Source organism: Triturus cristatus, chromosome 10, assembly GCF_964204655.1.
Source record: "Triturus cristatus chromosome 10, aTriCri1.1, whole genome shotgun sequence".
NCBI lineage: Eukaryota > Metazoa > Chordata > Amphibia > Caudata > Salamandridae > Triturus > Triturus cristatus.
This window is the reverse complement of record NC_140593.1, coordinates 1,088,999,971-1,089,017,128: the sequence shown is the minus strand read 5'-3', so window position 1 is coordinate 1,089,017,128 and position 17,158 is coordinate 1,088,999,971. Positions and strand designations below refer to the sequence as shown.

Here is a 17,158-nt window from a genome sequence, read left to right as displayed (position 1 = left end):
TTGTTTGCGGAGTTTTTGTTTTTATTAGGATGTGCTGGAGAGAGAAAGGTTCAGCTTGGGTTCACCACACCCTCCCTCTGAGAGCTGCTTTATCTGCGGGGTGTCACTGAGTCACACAATAAGTGGAGTGGGTGGTGGGCGGTGGGGGTGGTTAAGGGCTGCACTTGGGGTACTTCCAGGGAACAATTGAGAGAGATCCACAGATGTAGCTAAGGTCTACAATTTTTGGAGCCTTCACTGAAGTCTCTGGTTCTTGTAGTTTGGGGGAAATCTCTACAACTGATGGCATTTGTGGTAAATCTGTCAGAGAACTCCATTTAGAGGCCATTGTGGGAGGACTGCCCAGCGGGGGCTGGTGCAGATAAGCGCGGTGGGGTGAGCAGGATGAGGGGGATGTCGACAGATGACAGAATAGGGCAAATTAAATAAATAAATAACTCCTTTTCTGTCGTCTGTCGACATCCCCCCCGCAGCACCATGGCCCACCGTGCTTACTTGCACCAGCCGCTGCTGGGACTGCCAGATCTTTCTTGTGAAAAAACAACGGTGATAACGGAGAGAAATATGCCATCGGATCCTTTGCACAAACTGTACAACCGACAACAAAAGAACTGTAATTAATATTTTATTTAAATTAACAATAACACTTGGTGCTGAAATTTAAAGCAAAATCCAAATTCTCATTTTATTGAATTAAAAAAAAAACGTACATGATTGTGGTAATTGGAAATAACAATAAAAAGCATTAAAAACAATATAACATGTGGTATACATTTTGAATGACAAGCAGGAAAGAGGGCTCATTTTAATAACAATAAAGCATTAACATTGCAGAATTACTTTGTCCTCTCTCTAGTAATATTTCTAGCACACACAGCAAAAGCTACAGCAGCTCCAAATTGCTGGCAGTATTTCATGAATTTGCAATCTGTTAGAAAATTAAAATCAGGATTTTTTTTAAAATTGTGACTGGCGGAAAGAACCTCGCTGTATTTTCGATTTGTTGGCTACACTCTTTTCTCTTTCGATGTCATTCGGAGTGAATGAGTTACATGAGTCTGTAAATGGGTGAGTAGTGAGAACGTAAATTGTTCACATTCAACCAACCAATCAAAAATGAATGGGTGGAGGAAAAATGTGTAGATTGGTGGAAGTTACTGAAAGGCCTGTAGCCGTTTCATGATCGCTGTCTGTCATTGCTCACAGGTACAGAAGAGAAGCTTGACCCACTTTTAAAAGGTTTCACTGTGTACAGCAGGGCTGTAACGCAGGCCCCTCCAGCGAGGGGGTGGGAGGCAACGCTTCAGGCGACTATCATCAGCCCAACTCCAATGAAAATCTCTGAGATATGGGAGACTTGGGCTCCTCATTACATTTTGCAGGGGATGGGCGGGCATTTCATTTTGCGTTACGACACTAGTGCACAAAACATTTTAACTCGCTAACTTCCTGAGGAGCATATTATCAAGACAGGCGATAAAATTATCGCCGCTTTAGCGGCAGAAAACTGCCGCTAAAACGGCAATAATGGGCTTGATAATATGCTCTATGGAATTCCAATTGAAGTCCATGTTAGATGTGAAGGACGTCTAACATGGGCTTCAATTGGAATTCCATTGAGAATATTATCAAGCCCATTATCACCGTTTTAGCGGCAGTTTTCTGCCGCTAAAGCGGCAATTATTTTATCGCCTGTCTTGATAATATGCCCCTTAGTTAGTGCACGTTCTGTGGACATCACTGCTCCGAACCATGGAGCAGCCACTAGCGATCCGTATTTTCCAGCCACTATGTCCAGAGTGCACGCACAAATACATGTGCGCGGGCCCAGAACAGGATAGGATATGGCCCCCTGCAGTGAAGAGTTGCTTGTTTGGAGTGAGTTGTCTGGGCCCTTGTTCCTTGTCTGATTTGATTTCTTTCTTGAAATCGGCTAAAAGAAGCAGGTTTACATAAACTGCAAGTTCTACATTTTGACTTAGAACTGTGGTTCTCAACCTTTTGACCCCCACTGAATCATTATGGGATCTGGGACCCCCCACTGGTTCATTACTGGAAGCCGGGAATCCCAGCCTAAGCATTGTCGATGATTTGAGCCGCAAAACAATATACAAAGAAAATACTGAAAAAAGCATTCATCAAACAAATTCACATAGGACGACACATTTTATTTAATTCACAAACAAATATGAATAAAACAAATCAAAATGTTAATTTTAATAGAAAGGTTGGAGCTTTTCTAAATTCAGTTGAGGCCAGTCCTCGTCCATACTGTGTTCTGTTTGATGCACCTGAACTCCTTCTACGAATCAATCTGAGGATACTAATTTAAATTTTAGCTTTTAATTTCAAATTCCTTCACATTATAAGTACATTTTAAGTTTTTCAATTGTATATTTAGCTTCTTTATTTATATACACTTTATTAATATATTAATATTATTTAATTTTCTAATTAGTCACGGACCCCCTGAGGAGGCTTTGCGGACCCCCTGGGGAGGCTTTGCGGACCCCCTGGGGTCTCCGGACCACAGGCTGGGAAATACTGTCTTAGAAGATTTTTCACAGTTTGAATCACTTGAGCACATTAAGCTAGAGGCAGGTAGCTTCTAAGTCGGATACGCCTGATCTCACTTTGAGCATTCTGGAATGGACCATAAAACTTCTGAGTGGGCCAAGTCATGTCTAGTAGCACCATAAAAAGTAGGCTTGATGACTTGAATGTTGAACCACCTCCAGTTTCAAGAAGGAGGTGCTGGTTTAAAATTAAAAAGTGTAATGACATTTTAATTTTATCAGACCCCAATTAAGATAATTTATAAGGCTCCATCCAGCTCACTTAGTGCTGCATTGCTCATTTTGTGCCTTGAATGGTACCCTTGGCACACTACTACAAAACAACAACTTTTGAACCCTTTTGTAAAATACTTATGGATTTTTTTTTTACTTTACCCACAATACTCCAGGGCTGCAGTTTAAAAAGTAAAATGCACTATTTTGTAAAAGGTTGAACTATCCCTAGATATTCTTCGTCTGGAATAATAAATTTGCCTTCCCTGTGTCCACAAAAGAGTTTCTTGTCCTGGGCGCACACCTGAAGGCAAGAAACTTTCTGCATTCCGCATCTATCTGTTCTGCATGAACCGACAGGTCAACGCCGTCACCTCCAGCTGCTTCAACACCCTCCGCATCCTCCGCAAGACCTTCAAGTGGATCCCCCCTGAGTCAAGGAAGACAGTCACCCCCGCACTCAACACCAGCAGACTGGACTATGGAAACGCACTCTACGCCGGCATCAACAAGTCCCTACTCCGCAAACTCCAGACAATACAGAACACCGCCGCCAGACTCGTCCTCGGCATCCCCCTACACAAACACATCAGTCAACACCTACGAAGTCTCTACTGGCTCCCCGAGCAGAAAAGAGTCACTTTCAAAATCCTCACTCACGCCTACAAATGCCTACACAACAACGGACCCAAATACCTCAACAACAGAATCAACTTTCACATACCCAAAAGAAACCTCCGATCTTCCAACCTCGCACTGGCCGAAACCCCGTGCATCCACAGAGCCAGAGCAGGAGGAAGATCCTTCTCTCACATTGCAGCCAAGACCTGGAATGAGCTACCAGCAGAAATCAGACGCGCCCCCTCCCTGAACACGTTCAGGAAGACCCTTAAGACCTGGCTCTTCGGCTAAAAAGATCTGCGGACCCCCCCCCCCCCCCCCCCCCCCTCAGCGCCTTGAGCCCTCACGGGTGAGTAGCGCGCTTACAATTCTCTGATTGATTGATTGATTGCTGGATCTTTTCAAATTTACTGCCTACAGTTCTCTGAAGCAGGTTCCTCAAGCAGCTAGTCTTCTCAGAATATGCAGGTCCCAATATGTTAGAAGGCCAGCCCAGGAACATGGTTTCCCCGTTCAGCATTGAAGTCCTGGATTTAGAGATTAAAGTCATTGAGAGAGGAACAAACTCTTGCAGTGGTCCCCTGGCTGCTTTTTGTGCCTTCAACCTGGTTCTCTCACTTCCCAGTGGGCCAGACAATGTTTTTTAAAAAAAATATTTTAAACAAGTTTACTATTGATGAGTGAGCCTACACCACTTGTTAATAGGATCCCACATGCCCCACCCCACTTTGTTACAAACTTCACTTAAGAGGCAGTTCCTGTACATTGCTACAATAGAGTTCCTCTTTGTGAGCTCAAATCCTTCCTCAACTCTCCACTCTATGCCCCTCAGTGTTTATGGCCCAGTCGACTCCAGGCAGATCTTAGATTGCACTAACACTATCTCAAGAGGTTATCGGAGTCAGGAAGCTTACAAGAACCTTCTCATAAAACAAATCAAGTAGATAGAAGTCAATTTACTCAGAAATGTCCAGGGATTGCACTCTGATGACAGAATGCACTTTATATGAATTTAGATAGCTGCAATTTACAAAGGAATCTATTAATTAAAAAGTGTGATTAGCTGAGGTTTCTTTGAAATGTTTTATGATATTATTGTACATGGTAATATTGTGATGATTGTTATTAACTTATGACAATAAACATCGATTGATTGGCACTCTGATCCACTTCCCAAACCTTTCCATGATCAATAGAAGGGTAGGCCTTGCTGTGCAGAGCAGACCCATGAGGCTGACAAGGTAGTCCATGGTCCTGAAAAATGTATATGTGGCAGTGAAGATGTCATCTATCACCCTAAGAGGATATTCATGGCTCTGATAAGGCAGTCCAAATCCTGAAGATATAGACTTATCCCTGATTATCTGAGATAATACCATAACGAGGCAATCAATATCCATTAAGGGGCACATACAGGCAATTCATGACCTAGAAGAGGCTATCCAAGCCATATGTAAAGAGAGCACACACACACACACACACACACACACACACACACCATAAAGCATATATGCACACACAAGTAGCACACAACAGTCTCCAGTACTCTCACATGCTTGTGGACAGTGCTTGCTCATTATTTATGTGCTTGGGAGTTCCAGAACCTATCAGGTGACTCACTGGATTAGAAAAGTGCATATGAAGCAAGGAGCTGTGTAATATAAGACACTGCACCAGGGCATATGCAACCATTCCTGCATTATTATGGCCATACATGTGCTTATGTGTGAATAGGCAGGCAAATGGGTCAATGCATTAGGATATGGGCTATATTTGTGCACACAGTGCTATTCCTGAACATATGAAGCAAAACCTGAGCCTACCACAAGTAGTGGTATGATACTTAGGGAATAGTCAAACTGACAAGCGAATAAATCATGGAGGCAGATCACTGGAGTGCAAGGATTTCATAACTGGACTTTCTTTATCCCAATCAGGAGAAATGACCTTAAGCACAAGAGGTTCTAATTAAATATATAAATACATATGATGGCACTACTTGAATGTATGATGTAATCTTTCGGCACATGATACCACTGTAGGGGTAAACAAGGCATAGTGTACACTTTTTTGATCTTTTTTTGTGTGGATTAATCCACTTCTGGGTCACACAATTGCATAATAGCCAAATGGCAGCATTTCTTAAACATAGCAGGATACATCACGGTCGCTCACTCTGAGATTCAATGATTAAACAACTCACACACTCATCTATTCAGCTATTGATTCACTCATTCGCCGACTCAAGCAGCCAAAAATCAATCACTCACTCACCCACTTACTCATTTGTTCACTCACTCACTCACTCACTCACTCATGCAATGGTGTAACTGGTGATGTTATATGTGATGTCATTAGTAATGCCATTGATCATTTAATGTGTAATGTCATCTGCGATGATATGTGTGAGATTATGAATAGTGTATGGAATAAGTGCCAGTTACATTTGCATAGCAACCTCAACTTATACAATTTAGGATATTTGATGTTTTGAGTTGTGACCATCACTTCAAAAGATTTTTTTTCCATGAAATACATATGGTGGTAAGTTTGCCTGGCCAGGTAACTAATGATATGGAAAATTAACTAATCCCGATGGTTGAATCAATATGGAGAGTTGATGTCTCCAGGCATTTAGAATAGTTGCTGCTTTCAAAGTGCAAATACCATTCAACACAAGTCTGGCATTCCCTGCCTGCCGTACCATGTCTGATTTACTAGTTGCAATTCTGCATCTTTTTTATGGCTCAAGGTTACAGTGATAAAGAATAATATTTGTATCCCCAACAACATTCTAGGCTTGAAATGACTAAGGGTTCCACCGCACAAAATGTATACCTCCAACAAAAATGTACTAAAAAGAACAGTTCAGTCAATCCTAATTGTGAATCACACAATTGCCCATCATCGACAACAGTATCTTTACAGTGAAGCTTGTCACATCATGTTTTTTCTTTATTAGAGACATATAGAACTATAAAATAATGGAATATATGTCCACGGTCTTGCAGTTGTGTCAGTGTGTGAAAGTAAGAGGCCAATCATGGTTGCTTGGTATTAGGGACCGCTCTTAGCGACTGATCTCAAATCACTATTTCTGTAGGCGACTCTGCCCTGCCATGAGTCAGATCTTATATTCAGACTAATATAACCTCTAACTCTGCTGTGATCAGTCTTCACAGATAGAATTATGAGAGTTCCACTGCTTGACATAGTTTCTGGTATGCTGCTCATCTGCACCTAGAACTGTTGATCCGAAGCTAAAACCCGACTGTGTTTGGGCCAACATATTTTTTTCAAACTCACATTCTACTGGGCTTCCACATTCAGAGTCTGCAAACCCACTGTCAATGGTGTCTAAATCTAGATTCATTCTTGGATAACCAAACTCCTCCCCATTACCTGAGTTAGAAGAAAATGAATCATCAGGGACCTCCCCATGGGTGGCCTCATCGCACGAAGGATAAGGCTGAGCTACCGTTTCATCCCAGCTGTCGGGCTGCTTGGGAAGAAGAAGATCTAATACACTCATGTTTGGTTCAAGTAAGCTCCTTAGTGGATCTGTGGCTGCCTCAGTTGTGCAGCCTCTTCCAAATTGTGTTGACTCATCCAACAAAACAGAGCCTTGTGCACAAGGATTAGTTTGTTCAGGAGAAGCGGATGGTGACAAATCTAACTCAAGCTCACTGGTCTGGTCTTCAAGGCCCAGCTCTGTGTAGCCATCTAACTTAATTCTGAATGCGGTCAATTGAGGGCAACAAAGAGTGGCTTCATCAAACTCTGCTGCAGTGTCACTGCTTACATGTCCATATGACTGTGCCCCAACTTTACTGATGCTGCTTTGACAGGGGATAAGGAATCTGCTCTGCTCTTGATGCTGAACTCCAAGCCCAGAAGAGCAGGCATATGATTTGTGATCTTCGGTTGCCTCCTCCTCTATAGGGTGTATTGAAAGTTGCTGGCTGCATACTTCCATGACATCTGGAAGGGTAACACCCCAGTCAAACAAATCCATTGTTGTAAGGGTGTAAGAAGTGCCCAACCAGCTCTGAAAATGGAGAAAAAGTAAGCTCATTATTTCAATTTAAAACATTTTCCTTAAAAGGTGACTAGGAGCCATAAACACAAGCATTACCACACATTACATTTTACAATGGAGCACTTACCATTCAAGTAAGGACCAGGCGTGTCATTTTATGGAACTTTATAACGTGGGAATGTACCGCGCAGGTGTGTTTTTAAGAGACTTGAAGGGGTAGAAGGGGCATAAAGGGGTTTTAAGGGTTAAGGAATGGGTAAGGGTAATCGTAGGTGTAAGCAAGGGACCGCAAAGAATGTATATTGTTCGGGTATGGGTAAGTGCATGGGGTTGTAAGGGTTTTAGGGTTCAGTGAAGTGTAAGGTGTGGGGTAGGGGCTGTTAGGGTTCAGCAATGGCTAAGGGATAGTAAGAGGTGATCATCATCATCATCATCACACACACACTCTCTCTCTCTCTCTTTCACTGGAAAAACCAGAGGTTAAAGTAAAGTTATATTTAGGTGTTATAAAAAGATTTGTTTTTGTTTAAAAGGTTTTGGTTAGATGAATGTATCAGTGACAACATTAGCAGACAGTCACCGGTTATAGCTAGCAGAGCTAACTATAACTTGCACCTCCGCCATGCACTCTTTATGACCTCACATATTACATCACTCATGCCATGTTCTATGACATCATTTATGACATCACTGATGACATCTCAAATGACATCATTGATGAAATCACTGATGACATCATCCAATAAGTGTGTTATTTTGTTTTATAGTTTACATAGTGGGGGAAACTACCATATTACTTTTCTACATAATTTTGTACAGCCTGAGTCCAGCTAATGGGTGTAAGTGTTTACATAATGCTTGTGCTCCTAATGCATCATAGGTATGTAGAGGTATTGAACCTGTTATACATGTTTGCATTGAAGAGTACCCCTGTGTGCAGGTGACAGTTGACACTTGTGTCCGTTATGCTCCGCACAAGTTTTTAGGCACTTCCGAAAACGTTTGCAACAGAGAAAAGATTCTACATACAACATATTAAGTATTGTAAGCATGCTTGAGTTATTATTCAAAATCGTCTCAGCATGACAATTTCGACGTAACATAGAAGACTGTGGGCCCCAGATATTAGGCTATGTACATGTGCTTGTTTTTGCTTCAGAAGAAGGGCTATTTGTAAAGTTTTCACCACAGTATGAAGGCTGCAGGTAGTATAATTTTTAGCACTTTCAGACGTTGCTTATTTTAAGCCAATAGTGTCTTTTTTACAAAGTGTTGGAAAGAGTGTACACTGTCCATAGTAGATATCTGTAGTGTATTTCTCATAAAAGATTCACTGACTGCAAATAGTGTGGTACAGGGTAAACACTATCCATAGAGTGAATACTGTTCACAGTACCCACTTTTTGACTCGTATCAACTTAATTTCTCAATGTAGTTTCAGTGCCCCCATTCCCCAAGGACGTTTATTTTATTTAAAGGGAAGGTGTCTGCATGGTGGCCCCGAGCATTATTAGGCTCTAGGGCCCCCCATCCCCAGGGCCATTACTAAACATAAAGGGGAGAGAGGCCGTACGACCCTCCTCCCTAGGCCTTGTTAGGCCCTGGGGACCCCATCCCCCAGTGCCACACATTTAAATAAAGTGGAGGGGGCTGCACGGCCCCTCTCCCCGAGTCTTGATAGGCCCTGGGGACCCCATCTCCTGGGGCCACCTATTTAAAAATGGGGAGGGGGCCATGCGCCTCCCACTCCCCAAGCCTTGCTAGTCTCTGGGTCCCCATCTTCCAGGGCCATTAAACTAAATTAAGGGGAGGGGCTGCACAACTCTACACTGCACGTGGCCATCTCCCTGGGCCTTTTTTTGTTAAATAAAGGAGAGGGGGGCAGCGTGGCCCTCTCCCTGAGCCTTATTAGGTCCTTGGGACTCCATCTCCAAGGGCCATTACTAAATGGAAAGGGAAGGGGGAATTGCACGGTCCCCCTCCCCGAGCCTCTTTAGACCATGAAGACCCCTTCCCCCAGGGCCATGCATATATGTAAAAAGGGGAGCGGGCCACGCGGTTCCACACGCTGAGCCTCTTTTGGCCCAGGGGACCCCATCCCTCATGGCCTACGTTAAAAGGGGAGGGGCCGTGCAGTACCCCTCCCAAGCTGTTTTAGGCCCCGGGGACCCCATCCCCTGGAGGACGCATTTCTATAAGGTAGGTGCCCTGGTGCCCACCATACTCTCGATGGGGGCTGCAGGGGAGGTACCCCAATGCCCCAGTGGCCCCAACTGGCTCCCCGCAAGCCCCTTCAGATGGAACCAATATTTTGATCTGTTTCTTTGCCCGCATCAGCACAGGCAGGGAATCACATCAAAAGTCCACTCCCAGCGGGCGGGGGCATTTTCAAAGCTCCCTCCGCTGGAAGCGGATTTTGGGTTTGCTTCCGCTTGGTGGGAGATTAAAAATTTTTCCCGTCAAGCAAGAGCAAACGCATGTTTCCCTGCCTGTGCTGGTGCAGGCAGGTAAACCACCATGTTCAAGGGTGGGCACCCCAGGAGACAGCTACTGGGCCAGCCCCAGGAGGACTCCGGGGCCATTAGGTATATGGGGTACAATAAAGACCAAAATATAGAAACCAGAGTGCAGATGTAAAAACTCGTGAAACTGCCACAGTACAGGTCAGTGTTCAGTAAGTTTTTTGCATTGGTGAATGGCACAGATATATAATTGGAGGCACTGGAAGATAAAGGGAGTAATTTAAGGTTTGACAAAGGGGAGCCCTGCCACATGTTAGTGGGGCTTTTCCTCCCTCAAACCTCTCCCTCTACTTGAATCTATGTTTGCATTAGCACAATCCTCCCCTTCCCCTTCCCCCCCAGTGTTGCATGAGCTGCAGGTTTTCTCACAGTCATAGTTCATATACTTTCTTGTCTCCTGTCTCATTTTGTCTTGATGTGGTGTAGCCTGGCCAAGATCCCCTTTGGAATCTTATGGTTTGACCTCAACATGAAAGGAGGGAAAATAAATAAGGCTTTGACCGCCTAATCTCACCAAAGCTCTTTTATTTTTGGTGCATCTTCTCCTTTTATCGGTTAACGAATTAACACCTGAAAAGGTGAGGATCTGCAATTTCTCAGTTTTCTTCACTTGTACACCATGTAACTGCTCTAGAATCTTTGCCGCTCTTTCTTCATCCATCACCTGCTTGTTCTTATTTTCTGTCACTCATATGATAGAACTTTACGATGTCTTGAAGAGGACTCCATCGAGTAGGCACCCACCTTGTCTGATTTGGTACTGTCATTAAGGTTGCATTTTCAATATCTTTTCAAGATCAGGTCCTTCAGAGGCATTCATGGCAGTCTTTCAATATCACTGAGCATCACTTTCAGTGTATACTTAGAAGGGAACACATGTAAAGGGGACCCAGATTAGAGCGGTCTTCTATTTGTTTTTATCTTCGGGAAGAAGGGAATAATTTTCTCTGTTATCTCTATTATTACTAATTCTTTTTCATGTAATACTAGCAAAGACCCCACTGCCTGAAAAGTATTAGGAAAAAATGCTAAACGTCACTGATACAAAACCAGAACAGAAATGTCATACAACCCCAGGGGAGCAATACAGTGTGCTTTAAGCCAAAACGGCCACACATATGTCAAAATACTAACAAGCTTCAAACATATTTTTTGAAAATGGTAATATCACATTTATTATATCAAATTTTAAAAGAGTCATAATACATACAATTGATAAATATTCAATAATATACAATACAAAATCAGAGAAACCCAGGCGCACCACTCACACTATAAACCACTCATTCTCTCAAACCAGTTCATACTCATTCATTCGCACATACATAAAATTCATACATGCTCTACAGTCTCCAAATCCCATCTGTTGGTCACCCTCCACACAAGGCTGAAGACAATGTGTGATGACTGTCTTAGACAATAATGAACAATGTGGTAGAATGGTAATGCCATCAAAACAATATAATTTCATTGGATGAAACAACATATTGACACAATTTGTTTAAACATTTCAATAAATGCCACTAATATAAAATCTTTGGGGGAGACAAAGAGAACAGAGGACTCCAGCGCCGATGCGTGTTTCGGTGTGCGACCCCAATGGTGGGTCTCACCTTTTTCAGGGCGCAGTAAGACGAGATGACAAGTTGAGACAAAAAGGAGCACCTGAGTTTACACAATATCAATCCCAAGCAATACGAATCTAGGTACATCCGGATATGAGGCAAAGTGAACAGATGTCCCTTATAGGGTGAAAATGGGGAGCAGTCACGCAACAAGATACGAAAGAGGGTCTGCCACAAACGACCACCAGCGTCAGCCAAACAGGAGGATTAGAGAACCTTGTCCTGGCCCGAAGCATCCGGCATTCCGGGGTGCAGGGAGAGATGTTCCTATCAAGGGACGTCTTTAAAAGATACCCCCTCCGATGAGGCGGTCAAACGAAAGAAGCATTTCCCACACTGATACACCACAAACCCAACCACCGGGGGCCGCGGGATAACCTCTCTCAGCGTTGTCCATTGGATCTCTGTCACTTTGTTCCAGCTGTGGTGGGAGGATCTGGGAGGGTTGTTGGTCATGCATGAGGATCCTGCGATGGTAAAGTGGATGATTGTGTGGTCGGTCCAAGTGAGTTCCGTGACATGACTGTGTCCTGCACTGTGAGTGGGGTTGGTGACCAGTTGGGTGAGGCTGATGTTGCTCATGCTTTCCAGGAGATTGGCAGTGTTCGCATCTGTGAGGTTGTCGAGGTGGAAGTTGAGATCACCAAGGAAGATGTAGTGCTTGGAGTCAATAGCGAGTGGGGCGATGAATTCGAGGATAGCGTTGTAGAAGCTGGGGCGTGGTCCTAGGGGTCTGTCGGCGAGGGTGCCTCTGATGGTAGTACTGCTGTTGGCTTGGAGTTTGAAGTTGAAGTGTTCCATGATGGGTGTAGTGCCATCTTCCGTGACGGTGCAACGGATGGCTTCATTGTAGATGATGGGGATGTCACTTCCGTGTTTGTTGGTGCGGTCCTGGTATTTCATTTTGTACCTGTTGGGTGTCACTGGCGATGTCGGAGTGCAGGAGGGGTTGAGCCAGGTCTCTGTGATAAAGATAACGTCGGGGTGAGGGCCGTAATGGTATCCCAGATTTCAGTGGCATGTTTGCAGAGTGATCTGGCATTGAGCAAGAGGCAATGGAGTAGTTCTGGAGCGGAACTACTCCACATCATCTGGGGGAATAAGGATACATACCAGAACTAACAAGAGGAGCATTCTGAGCTGTGCAGCATGTATGAGCTCTAAAGTTGGGCTAAATATTATGTTTCTGACAGTGTATGCAATTATTTTCGATTGTTTGCAAGATGTTATGATATACATGCATGTAAAATTCACAAACGTTAGGTTATTTACTTTATTATGCAGATTAACCCAGAGTTCGAATAGTCGTGTGCAAATTAAGTCCTATATGCCATTCTGACTCAAACATCATGTTAGTGTGTGTTAGAACTGGCATCCTTGGTGTGGTTTCCACCTAACGTTTTGTCTTGAGACCTCCTGCTTTTGCTGACTTCGTTTTTGCTGGCCTTAGGATTCTGCACACTTTATGATTGCTAACCAGTGCTAAAGTGATTGAACTCTTTCCCTAAAATATGGTAACATTGGCTTATACCCCATTGGCATATTTAATTTACTTACAAGACCCTAGTGAAGCGCACTACATGTGCCAGGCACTGTAAATTAAATGCTACTAGTGGGCCTGCAGCACTGATAGCACCAATTGTGCCACCCACTTAAGTAGCCCTTTAAACATGTCTCAGACCTGCCATTGCAGAGCCTCTGTATGTAGTTTTAACCTGCCATGTTGACCTGGCAAAGTGAACCTTTTGTCAGGTCTAAACCTTCCTTTTTAATACATATAAGTCACCCCCTAAGTTAGACACCAGACAGCCCCAAGGGCTGGGTGCAGTGTATTTAAAGGGTTGGACATGTAGTTTTACATGTCCTAGTAGTGAAAACTCTTAAATGTGTTTTTCACTACTGCAAGGCCTATCACTCCTACAGGATAACATTGGAGTTGTCTTATTACATTTTATAAGTGTAGTTTCCAAATGGGAAGAGGTGACTGGTTCATGTTTGATGTCTCTGGAATCCTAATTTAAAATCTTAACTTATGGTGAATTGGATTTTAAATTAGAATCCTGAAAATGCGGCTTTTAGAAAGTTGGAATTTTCTTGCCTTAGCTATTTGGTGCCTGTTGCCCGTCTTTGATCACATGACTTGATGTAGTTGGCAGTTGGGATTGTGTATTCATCCTAGAGAGCCACAGACAATGGGAGCTTAGGTGTGACTGGATGGACCTTCACTGGCAGGAAGGGAGGGAGAAGCTGGGCCTAGCCTCACTTACACATTAATAGGCTGTGTCCAGTCTCTACACAAAGGGCTGCATACCCCCTGTAGTTAGCCTGGAGCCAGGGCAGGGAAGACAGAGCATCTGTGCACTTCAAAGGCATGCCTGTAGGGGCTTATCCCTACTTCAAATGTCCAATTGTGTATAAAAGAAGAACCTCAGACACCAACTCTTCAGTACACTTCTGGGCCTGTTGATACTCTGTCAGGAAGAAGGACTGCTGTGCTGCTAGGAGCACTGCCACTCTGTTGGACTGCTGCTCTGAAGGAACTGCTGCTCTACTGTTGTGAACTGCTGCCCTCTTGCCTACGGAAGAAGAACTGGACCTGGAACTCCATCTTGAACCCAGGGCCACAGAGTGACGCAAAAGGCTACTCTGCTGGCCTCCTGATCTGAGCCTCAGGGGCATAAAAGGCTCTCCAAAATCTTCTGGACCCGTCTTTAGTGAGTTCCCGACCTCCAAGTGGTGCCTTTCAGGCCCTAAATCCTTGGTGTGGCTAGGGAAATGTTTTACAGTGAAAACACCTGCTTCAAGCACAGAGAGACACTTAAAATAAATAAATTCCAGATTTGTAAAGCGTGACTTCTCAACCCTAAGGGTATCCAGGCACTGGGGGCCATCAGGGAGATTAAGTGAGCTATTGCCCAGAGTCACATGATGCTGAGCTGAGCTGCCGCCAGCACCAGGGACCGAACCGTGCGGCCCACACTCCAGAGTCACCCACTATGGCCACAGCGCCACACCTCTCTCACTTCTGTCTCTGGACTCACAGCTTTTCTACATTGTAAAGCGCTGTTTGATTGTTATATTCAGTGCTTCAAAGTCACAACACTGCAGAGGTACTTGCCAATCATGGCATGACATGAGTTTTTAAACAGAGGTTAAGTCAAACTCCTTCTTGAGCACAGAAGGAAAGTGGTGTGAGAGAGAGAATAGAGAGGCCACAGGCTCAGGGGCATATTTACAAGGGGATTGTGCCACCAAAACATCACTTGATTTGGCATTCTGATGACTCTGCACCATATTTTCGAACTGTGTTAAGCTACTTTTTGTGGCTTTAGGCTGCTTTGCACATATGGTACCCTTTTATGCAGGTATCTGAATAAAAGGGGCGTGAAATGAGTGTTGCTGTGGGGGTTCCAATGCAACATCCATCACTTTTTGACGCTGCCCCAGATGTACAAGGTGGTGTAGATCTGAGGCAGTGCCAAAAACTAACATCATGCAATAGCAGGCGTTAGAATGGTGCAACAAGGAGAAATATTTTTTATTTCTCCTCGTTTTTGCTTTTTCTATGAGTGCCGCATTCTGCAGCACACATAGAAAGAGCAAAAATCAATTAATGATTGTTTATGTGCAGGAAGGTGTCCATTCCTGCACATAAACAATCATTAAATAATGGCGATTGGTACTTCTATGTGTACTGTAGAATGCAGCACACATAGAAGTTTCAAATCCTTCCTGCACATAAACAATCATTCCCAGCAACGCAGGCACCCGTGCACTATGGCGCAAGGGTGTCTGCGTTGGCGCTTTGCAGCTATCTTTAGTGCCAGCACTAGGTAAAACGCAGGGGTGCGTCGTATTGTTGTAAAAATGGCACATCCCTGCGTTTTGGAAATGGTGGAGTGTGGCGCTGCAAAATTTGCCGCAGTTCCACGCTCCATCATTTCCTTGTACATATGCCCCTCAGTTCTCATTGTGCCAAACTTTTTGTCGTGGTTTGTGCTTCAGAATGAGGAGCAACATGAATTTCAACATGTTTTCCCACATTCATAGATGGAAAAGTTGGCATATGTAGTATTTTCATGCACGATTCCACCAGGTATTAACAGACGTGCCAATTTAAAACAAGCATTTGCAATGCAATTGGTCTCGCCCTTGGGGCCTCATAAGTATTTAACCATGCAGCACATTGTCTGCAGCTGGGGGCCAGTGGTGGTTCTACTGGGATGTAAGTAAGTAAGAAATGCAAATAAAAATGTTATTCCAAGAGCAACATAAAAGAAACGTATGCACTCTGTAGCCTCGTTTCTTTATCAGAAGAGCTATTACTTTTGTAAGCTATATTTAAACTATTATTTTAATAAGTTATTAAAAAGAATGATATTGCTGCAGAGGGTACGCTGTGATAATAGTTGCAGCTCAGACTTGAAATGTGTTCTCGTTATCTGTAGTGAGTACTGCTAATAACATGGGGTCTGACAGAATGTCATGTGGTCTTGCTTACAGATAGGTTTGTTTTGAGCCTGACTGTGTGTGAGCTGGACCTCCTGAGGGAGACGATGTGTGTTGTACATTATGTTTGTTTTAACTGTTCGTGTTCACTCCCCACCGGCAAGCAGATTTTTGAAATGCAGCCCACATATTACATGTCTCTTGCAGCTCCAGGTGCACTACTTACAAGTAAGAGGCAGGGTTCGAGTACGTTTCACAGGGTGTATAAGCATTTGGTGCAGAAGACATGCGTGTGCCTTAACACAAAGCGCATAGAAATGCCACATTCATTTTTTTTTTTTTAACAACATTTTATTGGCATTTTGTCATGTAACATTCAAGACAGTAATGGGTAATTCCACAGTGCATACAGTGAATAACATATATATCACTGAATAATGCCACGTTCATGTTTCATGTACAGTTCATGAACAATTATCCTGCTGTAGAAGATACCTGGCTCTGATTGGCTGGGGCATTTGATTAATGATCACTTTCAGGCTAATGAGTGGCAGTCTGATAATGAGATCATCTTCTCTTTGTGTGATAGGCTCAGGCCTTGCATGGTACCCTTCAAGGAACTGCATGAGCTGGAATCAGCTAATGGCCTGCATTACTGCATACCACAAACACCAACTGTAAGAAACAACTGGGAGCAGGAGGGGCTACAATGGCTCATGCGCTTTGCAGCGCTCCACTCGACCTAAAAAAAGTAACTTGGCCACTCCCACCAAAAACACACTGACCTATGCCCAGCAACTTGTGCAGTGATGACGTGGCATAATATCCAGAGCTGCCAACATAGGCACTGTGCAACCAGGTTTGAGTCTAGGCGTTTGTTCTCCCCATGCCTAGTAAAAAAAATGAAATATATGATAAGAAAATAAAACAATGGTGAAATGGATGACAAATGTAGAATGTGGCACAGTACCTGACATGGGAGCTGCTGGAATGAATTTATGGCATTTCTGATCCTCTCGCGTGACCTAACCCCTCCTCACTGGGCCAGCAGGGGTCCGTAATCAAGTGCGTAGTGCTTAGTCCAGGGCCCGTAGGCAAAGTGAGAATACTTGA

General features: G+C 43.8%; 1 protein-coding gene across 1 annotated transcript in view; it reads right to left on the bottom strand.

The window, feature by feature from the left end:
* Positions 1-609: 609 nt before the first annotated feature.
* Positions 610-17,158, bottom strand: part of IL21R (interleukin 21 receptor) — a 184,049-nt gene continuing 167,500 nt past the window's right edge. Inside the window, exon 9 of the mRNA XM_085629269.1 lies at positions 610-7,458. Coding sequence (XP_085485395.1) covers positions 6,580-7,458 — 879 coding nt within the window. The 3' untranslated portion in view covers positions 610-6,579. The remainder of the gene's footprint in view (positions 7,459-17,158) is intronic.